We start from the raw sequence: 15,866 nt of genomic DNA, 5'->3' as shown, positions 1-15,866 counted from the left end.
CCCCCACCCCCATCCCCACCAGCAAGCCCCAGTGGGAAGAAGGGCTGCACACCAGGCCGGCCAGCCTGGCCTGCAACGCCTGCTGAGCTTTGACATCACAAAGGGGACCGACAGGCATCCATCTTTATCCTTGTGACTCTGGGGCATGCGAAGGCCGGGAAGGGGCATCGGTCCTGCACGGGTTGCTCTCTTTGCCAAGCTCTCCCTTGGCCTGTACCTATCGCTGCCCCGGCATGTCTGTCTGTGTGCCACCAGCCACCTCTCTCTTTCTTTTGCAGCTCCAGCAGCCAGAATGGCATGATGCAAAGTTGCTTCTAACACCGCAGGGAACCGAGCCCTCCCGCAGACGTGGCAGTCACAGACGGTAAGCCTCCAGGGAACGGGGTGCGAGTGAGAGAGGCTCCTGGCTGGGTTTTGTGGATGCGTCCAATGTGGCTTGAGGCCAAGATAGGGTCTGTGTAGCCTATTTTGCTGTGGGGGTGTCCCAAGCCCCATAAAGACGTAGGAACATAGGAAGCCACCCTATCCTGAGTCATTCAGACCAAACATTAAAATAGCCCCAAATCTAGCTCATTATAGTGGACCCTGATTGGCATCTACTTTCTGGCAAGGCCTTTTCCCAGCCCAACCTGGGGAAGCCAGAGACTGAATCTGGGACCTTCTGCATGTGTGCCCTGTGTGCTCTCTGACTTTTCCTGTAAAAGGCTCTAATCCTCATGGTTTCAAATAAAGCACTGATATAACTGGAACTTTGGGAGCAGCCTTCTGCTGGGTCAGACCCCCAGCCCACCAAGCTTAGTCCTGTTTACACAGTGGTTCCTATTCCCTGCAGTGCTTCTCCAGAGTTCCAGGCAGGGGTCCCATCCAGGGAGGTGCTGGCAACTGCCCCGTGCTAAGCCCTTTCCCACATGTTAGAAGCTGCTGAGCTCCAAGTCATCCCCACCTGCTCCTCGCCTGAAGCTGGAACAACAGTCGCTCCCCCCTCTCCCCGGGTTCCCTCCCCTTTGCCTCTGCTGCGCCAGCCCTGCGCAAAGCAAGCGGCCCACCTGCGAGGACCACGGAGAGGATGCCCGGCCAAGAGCACATGTGCGCGCATGCACGGCCCTGTGAAAGGGCTCTGAGATCACTGATTGTATTAAAATGCACGTTGTTAGAATTACTTCGCTTATGACGTGTTAGCATCATGCTCTGAGGTGTCGGCTTGGCTGCTCGTGCCAAATTCCATCTGGCTTAATTATATCCTGCCCTGACAATCCTCCCTGCGAAACTCGTTCTCATTCCCCTCCTAACGATTGGCTGGAGCGTGTTCCACCCCAGCAGCAGCTGCCTCCCAGAGCTAGCGAGGAAGGCATGACCCCCAGCGACGAAAAAGGTACAGAAATCTTCCCTGCCGTGTACCAGGGGCAACTGCTGGGCTCTGGGGGACCAGCGAGGGATGTGGGGCCAGGGGAGGGAAGGCTCCCTTGCTTGTTCCGACGACTCGAGGGACCAGATGCTTTGTGTTTTGCAACGAGAGACCAAACAGGTTGTCGTGACAGGCTGCGAAATGCGAGGCACAGCATTTGGATCTGGCCTGAACTGCCCTGCCGGGAACTTAGGAGCATCAGGTATTCGTGGCTTCATCCTGTAGCTGGCCTGCACAGAGCACTGTCTGCCACACCTCTCCTTCCGCATCCTTTAGGGGTCCTAATGGCATGGGGAGACCCCTATAGGCTCTTTGCGGCATCCACAGGTGGTCCGTGCTCAGCCGAGTGGCATGTATGACTGGACACCGTTTGAAATCCAGGTGATGTGGCAAAGCTCTCTCCACGGGGCTGAGAGTGCAATGGAGGAAGCTTTCTGGAGATGATGTTGTGTTTTCTGAAATAATCACGATGATTATTTTATGGGGTTTGTGATATTCTAACGCAACCTCCACTAATCGGATGCTCTTGCTGGATGTGTTGGAATGCAACTCCCATGCTTGCTGGGAATTATGGGGGTCGCAGTCCCGCAGTGGCTGCCTGGCAATCCTGGGAGTTAGAGCTGAGACTTATGGAAAGATGCTCTAGTTTTCCATGGTGGATTTTCCATTCAGGTTCACCAGAAACGAGGCTTGTTAGGAAAACTGGACTTCATGGAGTAGCTTGTGGCCATACAGTGTGGTCTCTGTAAGGGCCAGGGGGCATTACATGGGAAGACATGCAAAATGAGAAGGAGAGGGACCAGTACAGGAAACCATGATGCTTCGCTTGAGGTTCTCCCTCCCGCTCTCTCTCTCTCCCTCTCTGTGGATTTTTGCCATTCTGCTCCATGGTGCTTCTCATGTCTGTTTCATCGAGCCAACAACCCTGGAAAGGTGGCCAAGACAGAGTGACAGTAGGTGAATCCACCCCATGCCCTTCTGTTAAAAAACAAAAAGATGCTCAGAAAGAGAGTGGGCGCCAGTCTGAGGAGCTCCCAAGACCATGGGTCTGCTGTTCCTTTTATAAATAGAAATATAAACTTCTGTAAAGGGGGAAACTTTAGCGGTGATCCCTTGGTAGGTTACAGGCAGGCTACGCTGTTGCTTGGCATGACCCACAGCGCCCACAAGTTCTCTGCTGGAGGAAGGCCAGCCATGCACAGGTGTGCTCATCCAGGAAACCTCTGGGCAGTATCGCTACTCTTTTGTCATCCGTGTGCATGGCACCTCTTGTTGCTCAGTGCACAAGGGACACAGAGCAGAAGGGGAACCCAAACAAACTTCTGGTGAAGCCTGGCAGCAATTCCCAGGAAAGGCAGTTGCAAATGGCCACCAGATGCCAGGGCCCCTTTCGTGCAACACACACTTGCAGGCTGTGTGCTTCCCAGCGCGTGGCAAAGGCCAGCTGGAGCACGGCCAGGGAAGCCAGCCAATCCCAGAGTTTAGGCCGGGCATCCTGAAAGGCTTTGAAAGAGGGCCGTTTCCCCAGCAACCAGCGACTCTCGGCTGCCTGAGCCTCCGACTTGAAAGTACGAGGAGAGAACGAGCGAGCCAGAGAGTTGCAACAACTCGGCAGCAAATGACACGGCCTTCGGAGGGTGCCTGCTTCCCCTCTGCACTTTGGGAGCTTGCTGCCTGGGTCACACTCTGTCCCAAAGCTTTGTGTCTCCTCGGGACAGCCACAGCAGCTTTGCAAGCGGAGAAGCAAGATCACGTAAGGTAGGAGTTCTTCGACCGCGGCTGCCCCGTCATGAGTCTCCATATGGCTCCCTCCCACAGCTCTTCGTAGCAGGCATCCGTAAGCACCACCATTTCAAGCTCACACGAATCCTTGCGTGCTTGAACCATCAAGGATTTTTGTGTTTTTAGACTTATTCTGCTATCCCTTTTAATCTATTCAGAAAGTGGGGGTCTGTGACCCCAAATCTGCCTGTACTCCATACTTTCTGATGAAAAACTTGCAGCTGCAACCCTAGGGATGTGTTTTGGGAAAGGGGACACTGTCTGGTGTGTGGGGAAAAGGCACTCTGCACATGCTCAAGGGTACTCTTGTTAATTTCTTTACATAGTTTAGGACTCAGAGTAAGTCACATCCCAAACCAAAGCATAGGAAATTGTGTTTGACTAGCTTGGAAGGCTGTGAGGTGCATCAACCTAAATTGAACAGTGGCTGTGTATTGTGTGAAGGTCTGGGTTCTCCCCAGCCCCAATTCATTCTTTTCTATTGCTCATGCCATGTTTTTCAAAGTTTACAAAGTCTTTTCTGTGATGCTTAATTGTGTTCTGTTGGGCTGGGGAGGGGGGTGGAGAGAGAGAGAGAGAGAGCATGCGCACAAGCAACATTATTCCCATTTTAGAAATGGGAAACAGAGGCGTAGAATGTCATTCATGACTAATTTCCTTTTGTAAAAGGCATGTAAGCCTGGTGACCAGGGCTGGCAATCATGTGTGCATTGTGAAGCTTTCCAGTTCACACACACACATTGCAAAGCATACTCATGTGACAATTTGCACGCGATTTGCATATATAGTCCTTTGTAGATGTGCTCTCGTGCAGGAAGCCTTCTCAACTACCAGATTACCTGAGCACAAGTACGGCTGCGATTCTGTACTGGCTCACGCAAGCAAAAGCCCCACAAACTCCCTGGGACTGCTTCCAGTGGACCTGCATGGGATTGCTAATTGCTAAACGATTGTCTCAAGCCCCTTCCATGTCTGGGCCACAGGCGGGCTTGGGATGAGCTTCAGTCGGAGCCACAGGCCGTGCTCTAGGCAATTTCCCCCACAGACCAAATTGCACCAGCTGACCCTTAAGGATCGATATGAGCGATTCAGCTTGCAAGTCGGGAGCAAGCCATGAACCGTGGGACCAGCCGGGCTCTGAGTGGCTCCCGGTTTCCCCACTTCCTTCCCACTCCAGCAGGTCAGGTCTGCCCTTCTTTGACTTCTGAGTTGTCGGCTGCCCCTGGTTTGCGCCTCAACCCCGGGACCATCGGCCCGCACCCCTGGAGGAAATCCCCGGTGGTGCAAGTGGAGAGGGCACATCAAAAGTGCCTCTCGCTTTGCCCTCAGTGCAGCAGCGGCGTTCCTGCTGGATCCCAGCCGGAGGGCCTTTCCTTCCCCATTTGCACCCACCTGGATCTGCTTGACGGTGGGCCTGAATTATTGATGCCCGAGCGAGCGGCTTGTACTGGGGCAGCCAAGCACGGTGCTGGGGGCTGGGCTGCGTAGTCTCCTCCAACCCCTGCTGGAAGGCAGGCCCAGCCAGGACAAGGCACACATGCTTGGTACCCAGAGAGGCCCATGCTCCGGTGGGCCCATTCCAAAAAAAAACCCCAAACACTGCAGGAGCACCAGGTAGTGGTGCTGCTTTGCAGCAGACGTTGAAACTGAGACTTACGGAAAGATGTTCTGGTAAACATCTCCTTCTGTTGTGAACCCCAGACCAAACTACAGCCGTGCTAGTCCTGGAATGAAGTTTTTGCAACAAACCACAACAGTTGAGGGTGCTGCTGTTTAGGATTGCCCTACTCCATCTCTCGGGTTTTTGTGTCTTTCCCCTCCCCTGCTCTCAGCAGAGTCTCATTCTGTGCATGCCAAGAATGTGCGGTCCTCCCTGGGCTGGGGGAGGTGGGGCCCCCTTCGTTCCCCTCTCCAGTTTGTGTGTGTGGGGATGTCTATGCCTGCATACGTGTTTCTGAAGGCCTCGGGTCCTCTCAAGCCTGCTGTGTCATTTTGGCCACCTAAGCCTAGTCCCCTTTGTGATTCAGACCTCAGTATACTGCTCGCAGTGCCAAAAGATTCTGGGTGGCTTGAGCAAGCGAGCCAAGTCACATGCTGGCATAAATAAGAGACGATCCTATGCAGTCACTAGCCAGTGTGACCCAGGGTGATTTTTTAATGGTCCAAGGAGTGTCACTAGGACCTCGAGTGAGGCACGTGTTAAGTTATTCCCAGGCATGGGGGAAAGAGGAGAGGAGAAACGGAGAAGGGCGTGTGTCAGGCCACTGAAAGGAAGGAATTATGCAATGACTGGCACCAAATAAGATGGGTTGTTTTGATAGATGAGAGAACTGCAGTGACGGCTGAAATGACTGTAGAACAGGTGAGACCTGAAACAAAATATCACAGGGGATACTCACCCCCTGGAGGAATTGCGTGAATTGTGGCCCAGCACTTCCAAAGGGCTCCACCTGGGGATGGGGGCTACTTTAATCTGCATGTTGGCCAACTCACACTAATTGCCCCCCCCCACACACACACACACACACTCCTCATTTTCTGGGTGAAGCGCAAGTCTTTAGGAGTCACGTTCAAGTTTTGCTGGGCAGGTCCAAAGGGTTTCCGGCCTGCATAAAATTGCATAGGCTGATTTCATCTCAGTATGCCAATCTGGGGAGTGGACCCAGGGCCTGGGAAAGGGAATCAGGGCTTAGTCAAACAGCATCCATGGTGGAAGGCTTTCTCCAGGGAACACTCAACATCCCATGGCTCCTCCGGGGAAGGGACCACGCTGAGCCTTCATTTGGCTGCCTCTGGGAAGAGATGTCTCTCGGGGCTTTAAAAGGCTTGTCTTGCACTTCTAATGTAGTTCAGTTCAGGACTGGCTTGAGCACGAGGCTGGGAGTTTCCCAGTGACCCCATTTTGGCCCCCTTCCTATTGGCAGCCCAGCCCGAGTGTGCTGCTAAGAGGAGGGGCGCGCATTCAGATTTAGGTTGTTCACCGGGAGCAACTGTTCAATGCAGGGCTGGGAGAGAGAAAGAATCAAAAATATTTGGGGCCCAAGGGATTGAAAAGCCTCAGTAGGGTAGTAAGTTTTATCAGAGCTAAGCAGCGTGTCATGCAGTTGTGGACAAACTTCCAAAGTTGAGGGAAAGTTTCTTCATGTGAGGCTCTAAACCAAACAGAAAAGCAAAAAGTGATGCTGGGGAAGGTGAGAGAGGAGGTCCATCAGAGGATGCTGGAGATGGTTAGCGGTCTTCCAAAGAGGAGCAGCCACTGGAGAAGGCAATGTGGATTAAATGAGGCCACTTGTTCCTGGGTGCAAGCAGGCTTCATGTTGCAAGCAGAGCTGCTAAGACAAAGGGTCACCTGTGGCTATTTCCACCGTACCTCCTACAACGCACGCTAGGCTTCTGCCCATGGCTCATTCCATATGCTATTGCTGGTGTATAAGACCTTAACAGGTTGTCTAAGATGGGGGGAGCAGAAGGTAGACCTCCAGGTGATTGGACTTCACCTCCCAGCATACCTGACCAATGGCCATGCTCACAGGATTTCTGGGCGTGGGTCCAAAGTGGCTGGACATCTACCTTGTGCCCACCCATGACCTAAGGGACCACCTCCTCTCTCTAGGATGTCCCAGGCTTTGCATTCAGAGGATTTACACAGAGTAGGAGGGTCTCCTAATGCCCACTTGGTACTTTCTCCGTGGTGTTACCCATCACGTAGAACGATCCCCCAGTCAAGATGGCGCGAGACTGGGGCTTCCTGAGCATTCTTCTGACTGCTGCCATTGCCTGCTGCTTTAATGGGAGAAGTTACTGTTTGTTACAATAGATCAATTATCCTTAGTTTACTTGAGAAACACTTTGAGGTACGTGGGGGTTTTGCTTTTGTTTTTAGCTGAGTGAAACATGGTTTTAAGCTTCCTGAAACATTGTAACTTGTTGAAAGATATAGAAAGCCAGCACTTGCTTGGATCTGGACAGTGGGAAGGGACTTGGGAGGCAGTGAGCCGAAGCGAAGAGAAACGAACTATGTGGCTCGTGATATTAACGGAGCGTGAGATTTAATTTTAGGCAGAGCACAGAACAAGATCAACAGGTGCTTCCAGAGAGAGGCCTTCTAGCCGTACCAATGAAAACACGTCGTGAAGTTGTTCTGTCATTCCTTCCATAACGTATTTTTGTTTGTTTATTTGTTTGTTTCTTGCATTTTTATACTGCCCAATTGTCAAAGCTCTCTTAAAGCTTTCTACTTCCTTAAGGCAAGAGATTCCAGACCATTTTCAGCCCATGGGCCAAATTCAGTTTTGGAGAAGCCCCCTGGGGCCCCATTCCAGTAGTGAATGGGGCAGTTGCAAAGCCCCCAAATACCAGCACAGTGTAGCTTAAATTCTTGCTGAGAAAGACAAAGCCTTAACAAAAGCATGAAACGAGTTTGGAATGGGGGTGGGGAGCTCCACAGTAACTGGGAATCCTCCAAATGATTAGTGGTCAGGGGAGGGGAGGGGAGGGGAGCCACAGAGGGCCAGGCTGGTTCACCAGATGGACTGACTGAAGCCCCCGAGTCTGAGGTTCTGCACCGCTGCCTTGGGAGAAACACAGAGGTAGGCGGAAAGCAAACACAGAGAGAAACTAACTAGACTTCGTTTGTTGTGGTCTACCATCCAGTCACCTCTGACTTATGGTCACCCTATGAAGGGAAGCTCTCCAAAATGTCCCATCCTTGACCGCCCTGCTCAGCTCTTGTACAGTCAGGACTGTGGCTTCCTTTATGGAACCTTCTTCCCCCTCTTCTTCTTTGTCTTCATCTTCATCTTGGTCTTCTTCTTCTGCCATCGATTTTCCCTAGCAGGATTGTCTTCTCCAGGGAATGTTGCTCACTCACAGGATGCCATCAGGATGTGGCTGATGCAGGGAGTGGCGGGGGGAATAGTATCCCCCTTCAATGGGCAAATCAGAGGAGGAGGGGAGAAAGATGCTGTGTGAGGACAAGGGAGGTGGAAAAGCAACTGAAGGTTGATTGGGCTCCTCTCCTCCTCACAGCCTCATTGCAGCCCCCCCCCCAAGCCCGCCATTCCACTGAAACAGCTCCTCTTCTCCACCCCCACCCCTCACCCCGAGCAGTACACCAAGTTTAGCACACGCTGGAATATACACCACTGAAAAAACACCACAAATGAAACAGCCATGATATATCTAGTCTGAAGACATTTGAAATGTAACAGGAAGATTGTTTGGGGTGAGTGTCATGTGACACCTTGGCGAGTCAGGAAAAATCCCTGGTAAAGATCCCACCACACTGTTTTCCACCAATTCCTGCTTTCTTGCAAAAATGCTCTTGGACAGCAGGGGGGGCCAGTGTCTTTGCATCGCCTTGAGGAGCTTGTAAACACAATCTGGTAAAGAAGCCAGGCTGGGTGTTGAATTTCTGTTTATGTCACCTGCTGTTCCCTCTTTAAAGCTGGCTCCATGGTGCTAGTCTCTGCACACAACCCCTGTGGAGCCGGCAGCTGTTTTTTTCTCCCTTTTAAACTAGAAAACAAACCCAGCTTTGCATAGATTGGAATGGGCATTTGCCTGATCAAGAGAAGCTTTCCGGGCAACCACAGCCCCTTCTCTGGTGCACCAAGAGAGGCCTGGGAAAAGGTCTGTCTACAGGGTTCTCCTGAGAATTCCTGCCTAAAATGTTGGGAAGGGAGAAAGTATATGACTGTCTATCAAATTACTCTGCTCTGGAATCAAACTACGGACTGTCATGCTATTCATTAGTTAAGGATGTCTGCCACCTAGTAACTGAATCTGGCACTGCATGCTTCAAATATACACTCTCATTTAAATTAATTTAAAAGTATTAATGCATCAAAAATAGCCATAGGAGGTCTGGCCTTAGATCCCCCGCTGGCATGCATGCTAAGTTTCAGGTGTCTGGGTTTAAGAGTTCCGATAGATAGGCAGAATGCAGTTGCCATTTCTGATTGTAATGGCACCCACCCAGCTGTGTGTGGGTGGGGGGGGGGACGAGGAAAGAATTATGTCCATACTCTGTGTGCGTGTTTCACATTTTTGCAAAGCATCTTGCAGGACTGTGTATGAGTTCATGACAGAAATGAGTTGGCTGTTGATCTGGAAGATACAGGATCCGTGCTGTAGCTGCAGGGACCCGTGCAAAAGATCCCCAGGTTCTGGGTGTTTGGTCCTAGTGGCTCAGGAGATGGAATTTTAGAAGGTGCACCTTTTCTCATTTCTTGGTGACAAGCTGCACTTGCAAGCATTTCCTCCTAAGAACTTGTGAAGGGCCCTGCAGGGTCCAAGAAGAAGTCTGTCTTGTCTAGCATTCTGAAGGCAACTGGCCTTCAGGGGCTTCCTCTCTCTGAACCTGAGGTCCCATGTGGGCATCACTCCCTCTAAGAGCAAGTGGTCCACGCCGACAGAACGAGAGCTTTTCTACAGGAGGCATTTAGCGTGTGCTCACCATTAGCTGCAAGTTCTTAGACAACATTCTGACCATCTAGTTTTGCTTCTGTTTTTAAAGAAACTGTGTGCAGGCCCCTTTCAAAGCAGGAAAATACAGCATTATTAAATGGAAAAGGAAACACCATTTCTGCTAACATATTTGCGCTGTTCTGCCAAACCACAGTGCCACCCAATGGCTCTGCTGTGGGAAAAGAAAGACATGCGCTGGGATCGGTTTCTGTGGCAGAACCCAAAGCGCACACGGCAGCCTCGTGTAGAGAAGCTCATTGTGCCAAAAGTGGTCACTTAGAAGCAAGAAGGCCTGTTGGCCTGATGGGGACAGCAGGAAGCAAAGGCCCCCAAGCTTTCCGGACCCAGGAGAAACATTTGTGGACACCACCCAAAATACTTAAGCTGTGGCTCACCATGTTGGCTTTTACCGGTTGCACTGACAGATCTTATGCTGCATCTTATTCAGCAAAACCGTCTTTAAGGGACCGTTTGCTTCGGCGAGTTGGGAGGCAGTGCAGAGCCCCGTCTTGCAGACAGGCACTTTGGCAGCGTCCGGTACTTGCTTCCTTGTGCAAAGAGCTTATAATGTTCCGCATACCGTGTGCGGCAGTTCCTCTGACCTCCAGCAGGGCAATCCAGGGAAGAAAAGCCATGTTCCCACTGGTGCCAGTTAAGGACTTGTCCTAATCGCAGCTGCCTCGCTGTGGGGTGGGAGCATTTCCTGGGGGATCTCTGTGGGAAGGAAGGGCTGCGTCTCCTCCCATGTGCAATGCCTCTCCCCTCACCCCAACGGTCTCTCCCTGCAGGGCGATTAAGCCGGGCTGCGGGGAGATACTCGTTGCCACGAAGGTAAAAACTGGCCCCCATGTTGCTGCTCTCCCAGTGGGACTTCTGTCCCTTCCATCCCAGCGGTCACTCTAAACTCCCCCCAGGCACGCAGGTGTGGGTGGACCCTTGGCGGTCGCGTGGCGGAGGCTTTGCCAGCGGGCCTCCCGTGGTCCCCAGGCCAGCTGCCCTCAGCCGCTGTGTCCGCTCTTGTCTTTCCAGCCAATGCCACCAGCACGACCCCCGATGTGCCGGCCCTCAGCATGTCTCAGCTCTCCTCGGCCCTGAAGCGCTATGTGGACTCTCCTCGCTACTCTGACGCCTCCTCATACGGCAAGGCCTCGACCGCTTACGGCAGCTATGCCTCCTACTCCTCCAACCTCTCCTCCTCCTACCCGGACAAGGAGAAGGTCGGCTACAAGCCCGCCACGGCCGCCGGCTACCTGGCTTCTGCTCACCTGCGGACTTCTGCAGCTGCCACCTCGTCCTCGTCCTTGCACTATGACGGTGGAGGGCGGCTGCTCCAGCGCCCCGACTCCGGCACCCAGCTGAGCCCCACCTACAGCCGGGTCCCGATGAGGCCCCCCGGCAGCGGAGGACTGAGCGGGGGCTCCACCGGCTACTCCTTCAGCAGCGCCACCACCAGCGGCTACGGCGCCACCACCCTGGGCCGCAAGAAGTCCAGCAGCCACTCGGATCTCGCGCGGGACCTCTCTGGCATGCAGCTGTCGTCCGACCCGTACCGCACCGAGCCGTCCTCGTCCACCCGCGGGCCCTTCGTGGCCCGCACGCGCCAGGAGCTGTGCACTCTGCAGGGCCTCTACCAGTCAGCCAGGCACTCGGATTACGTCAAGGACTACCTGGAGTCCTACGGCCGCAAGGGAGGACGCTCCCCGGCCCCCGGGTTTCACAGTGCCACCCCCGAGGTCATCACCCCCACGCTGCGCCCCACCAGCCGCTGCTCGATCCAGCAGTGGGAGCGGACGGACAGCCGGACAGACATCCTGGGCAAAGACGTTCCGGTAAGGCGCTCCGCTCATTTCGGGCATGTCATGCCAGGCAGTGTGTGAGAAAAAGCCGTTGCGCTAAACGCACTGCAGACTAGAACCCCGGCCCAGGCAAGCCTTCCGGCGATATCCATAGGGAATTCCAGAGGCTGACAAGTGTGCAGAATCAACCCACTCCCCCAGGCCTTTGAGAGCATGAATTACTTCAGAATTCTAATGGAACTGGGAGCAAGACAGAGCATGCCTCTGTGCACCGGCACTGGGGAACCACCGCTGGGAAGCTTTTACACTCATGTCCCACTTAGGGCCTGCCATGGGCAGCTGGTTGGAGACTCTGAGGACAGAACGCTGCGCCTGAGGGAGCTCTGCACTGGTCCCACAGAGCTCTTCTTTTGTTCATTAGTTAGATGAATAGGGTAGCACTGACGATCTGTCGGTCCGTCTCTCCATCCATCCGTCCATCCATCCATCCGTCCATTTCCTTTTCAAAGCTGTTCTTTTTACCTGGATGCAAGCTGAACTGATGGCCTCTCTAATCTGGCAGCGGTCCCACCCACATTTCATGCCTTCCGTGTTTGCATTCCAGGCTCGGTGTCTGTCCGCTCCGTCTTGCATCGCTGCTAAATTGCATAAGGGATATTCAATATGGTTTACTTCTGGCATGAGTAGCTCACCAGCTTCCCTTCCGGGCAATAGATGTTCAGTTCAATTTTTCTCCCCTCTACCCTTTTTCACCTGGAGCCAGTTTGCTGGCTTGGAGCAGAATGTAAATATTACCTTCTTTAATGTTCAGAATATTGACAGCCCTGACTTCCTGCTTCGCCATTTCTTGGGTGGGCTACTGGCATGAAAAGACCCCCCAAAGTCAGGAGTCTAAAGCAGAGCAGAGGGAACCTGTCGGTCTCATGCAACTGACCTTCCATGACCTGCACATCCTTCCATGGACTCCCCATGTGAATGCATCCATCTGGAGAGCAGGTTTGAGGTGCGCTTGTACCTACCTGACAACACAGTCATGTCATCGTGACCTGCCTCTGCAGTCACAGGGTCAAGTCGAGCATGGTCAGTTGCTCCTGCTCGCAGTTTTTGCCTCGGGCTCTCTGTGTTCCCATGTTCGGGGCGCCTGGGTGCGAAGCCGTGAGAAATGGCCGCATCAAGGCTGGCGTCCGGTTACTCACTAACTCCCCATGGTGCTGGCGGGTGCAGGGGACACGGCATGTGCCCATCCAGAGGGAGTGGAAACTGCCCTCGGACATGGCTTGAACTCACTGTGACTCTTGCGCACGGAAAAGCGAGCTGAAATGAACCACGCTCAAGCTTTTCAGTGCTCCATGCTTCAGTCATTTTGCAACGCACCTGTAAAAACCACACACACCCCCTCGAAAATTGCCGTTTCCAGAACAAAGGCCTCTCCCACAGGCCTCTTTCCTGTTAAAAAGCACAGAGAGACTAAACAGACCCTGCGCATGAACATTTTCTTGAGGGCCAAACTACCCGCATTCGGGAGGTCCGTCTTGTTTTCGTTTACACAGGGCAGCAAGGGATCAGATTAAACTTTTGGCACCCACACGCCCCACTTGATGCAACTTGCAGAGGCAGGGGGTAGAAAAGCTGGTGCAATGCAAGTGCCCTTGTGTTTTCTCCCATACTCCCTCCTTCAATGGGGAGGGGGAAGGTTTCATTCCCATCGGGCCTGGCCACCGGTGAGGGATCATGGGAGCTGCAGTCCAGCAACATCTGGAGAGGCCTTACCTAAAAGTCAAGCTGCCTCTGCTTCAAACCCCTGAAATGCCTCTCAGCCTCGGGCTTCCCTTGCTGACTTGTCACGGCTGTTACGTGGAGCAAGGGCCGCCTGCATCCGCCCACCCCACGGGCCTGCTGTGCTCACATCCAGACACACGCGCACACATCCTCCCTGTGCAGAGACAGCTGGCTGGGTCTGCCGGCCAGCCCCACCCCGAGCCTTCCCTAATCGGCTCCTCTGAAGCCACTGACATGGCCTGTGTGTGTTCTCCAGCGAGTATTAAACAATTATACCTGTTACATAAACACTGGGGACTAGAGTGACAGTTACAGCCTTAGCCCAATTACAGAGGCTAAGCGATGCGCATTGACCCCTTCGCTGATAGAGGTGCCTGTGCCCCCGCCCGTCCGCCCCGGGAGGTCTTCCTAAGAGGAGTGGCTTCTCAGTAGAACCTCGCCCAAGCATACCAAGGCCCTGGAGTCTTAATCAGAGCCAAGCCTTCCCCAGAACTCTCCGATCCCTGTTTTCCCACCTTGTTCTCATACCTTAGTAAGCTCTCAGACATGGCATACTGACGGGGAAGCAACGGCCCTGTGTTGTACCATCCCCGTAGCCCCTGTTATCATCCTAGGCTTAGTAATACATTAATAACTTCAGTGTGATAACTAGGTAATTATTCCTAGGACTGGTTTCTTGCTGCTCCCAGCTAACTTGGAATACTTTAAAAGTGGCTTTTTGCTAACTTTAGAGCACAGTAAGCAAAGTCCTAAAAGCAGCGTGATAAGATACATGATAATAATTGGCTAAGTGATAGTATTTCATTGTTCATTTATTACTGAGGATACAGCAGGGAGAGAAGGTGCTGGGGTGTGTTATCTTTAGATTGCTGCTTAGTGTGGGGAAGAAAAGATAAATTATCAAGGCTTTTTTTCTGCAAAGGGGACTGGCTTGGAGACTGGGGCTTTGTGCACAGCTTTGCAGATCAAGGAGCACAATTACAAGTTTTCAGGATCAGCCAAAGCCCCTCAAGAGAGCTTGGACTCGGACGATCGAGGCTAAGCAAGCCCTGGTGAAGCCGGGACTGCATGGAGAGGAGTGTGGGGTAGAACATGGTTTAGCTGCCCCATCTTTGGCTTGCTGAGGACCAGAGCGGGTGGCAGATCCAGCTGGCCTTGCTCCCAGGGAGCAAGGGATGTGCCCCACTGTTCCCACAGACCCTCTTCTCCCTCCCCTGCAGTGTGGGACTTTGCTCCCATCAACGGAGTGGCTTTCGCACTGACTCTCCACAAAGGAGCATAGTGTCCCTGTGGCGTGCACAGAGTTACGCGAGCCAAGGTTTTGCCCCAGAACCTGTTTCCCAGGTGTGAAGATTTATGCTGAGATCATCAAGGGAGTAAGGCAGTTTCTGAACACCAGCAAGGTGTCTCTTCCTCGTCTCTGGTTGCCACTTATCTGGAGCAAAGAGCATATGAATGAGACGTCCTTGTCCATTTCCATAGGCACGCTGTGGGGTTGATTCTTGGTACACATGTGCTGCATTTATCATCATTATTAATACCAATAATGAGCAATTTTTAATCACTCCATGCAAATGCAACCACTAGCACTGTGCATAAGATTCGGCATCCTTTTTCTTTTTAAAGCAAGTCTCTAGTCCTCAAGGCTAACCCAGGGCTGAAAGAGCTTGAAGCCCTGGGGAGCTGGCTGGGGGCATGTCGGGGCATGTCGAGGGCATGCGGAAGAGCTTGGAAGGGCTCGCCCCAGAGAACAATTTGTTCTTCCCCAGCAGACGTGTGGCAGGGAGGTCTGCCTGTTTGCGTGGCTGCAGCTAGCAGCTTCCAGAACTCAGTCAGGTTTCCATGGGGCTCGGCACGTTTGCAGTAAGCCGGGGGAGAACGCGGTGGCAAGCAGAGCCTTCGGTCATCCGCACCAGGGCTCATGTTCTCTGGCAGAAGGGAGTTGTCCTCGCAGCTCCAGCCCCGGTAACTTTCCACTTTCAGGCTCCATTCTGGAACTGTTCTACCTGCAAAGACGAGGGTGGGGTGGGATTCCCACCCATTCACCCCAGGGCCAAGCAGGTGTGAAGGAAAGTAGTATTCCATCCAGTCAGTGACCCCTGAGCATGTGCAAATAGCATTTGAGCACAGACGTCACCTTCTCCCCTCCCATTGGTGCTTCTGCCGCTGCCTGGCCTCGTCCTCCTCTCCTGCCCCGCTTTCGTGGCTGGGCACGGTGGACTGGAGAAGCAGCGCAAGGGGGGCTTGGAGCAAGGAGGGAGCTTTGACAGGGGCCACTGCCCCCTTAGGCATTGTGCTGCCAGCCGCTGTGATAGAGAGCAGTGCCCCTCTGAACATGTACAGAGTGCCTTTCCTCTGATGGCTGCAAAAACGTGTTCTCCTCTCACCTAGATTGAAGGACCAGAGCTGTCTCTCTGGCTTCCATCTGAACCAGAGAACTACCAGATCTTGTAGCTACAGGCGCGCGCGCGCGCGCACGCGCACACACACACACACACACCCGGCGGTGCTGCCTCCTCCTTTCCCAGCTCTCTGAGAACAGCCCCAAATGACAGGTCCTTGTGGTTCAGCGGAAGGGCTGTCCAGTGTGACTGCTAAGCCTTCCTCTTGTTTTCTGTCCTTGTCTCTCAGGGATC

The 15,866-nt window shown here is 53.2% G+C and overlaps 1 protein-coding gene across 4 annotated transcripts in view; it reads left to right on the top strand.

The window, feature by feature from the left end:
* Positions 1–15,866, top strand: part of USP2 (ubiquitin specific peptidase 2) — a 50,797-nt gene that overhangs the window by 8,681 nt on the left and 26,250 nt on the right. For 3 of the 4 annotated variants that reach the window (XM_044439553.1, XM_044439551.1, XM_044439552.1), the window contains 2 exons: positions 279–364; positions 10,685–11,484. In XM_044439553.1, coding sequence (XP_044295488.1) covers positions 10,726–11,484 — 759 coding nt within the window. In that variant the 5' untranslated portion in view covers positions 279–364; positions 10,685–10,725. Of the gene's footprint in view, positions 1–278; positions 365–1,509; positions 1,608–10,684; positions 11,485–15,866 lie in introns of those variants that run through there. The other variant, XM_044439550.1, reaches the window with a different exon arrangement.

The sequence above is a fragment of the Varanus komodoensis genome, unplaced genomic scaffold (genome assembly GCF_004798865.1).
Source record: "Varanus komodoensis strain SLA01 unplaced genomic scaffold, ASM479886v1 scaffold35, whole genome shotgun sequence".
Lineage (NCBI taxonomy): Eukaryota > Metazoa > Chordata > Lepidosauria > Squamata > Varanidae > Varanus > Varanus komodoensis.
Note: the sequence above shows the minus strand (reverse complement) of the source record. Positions and strands in the feature narration are given on the sequence as shown.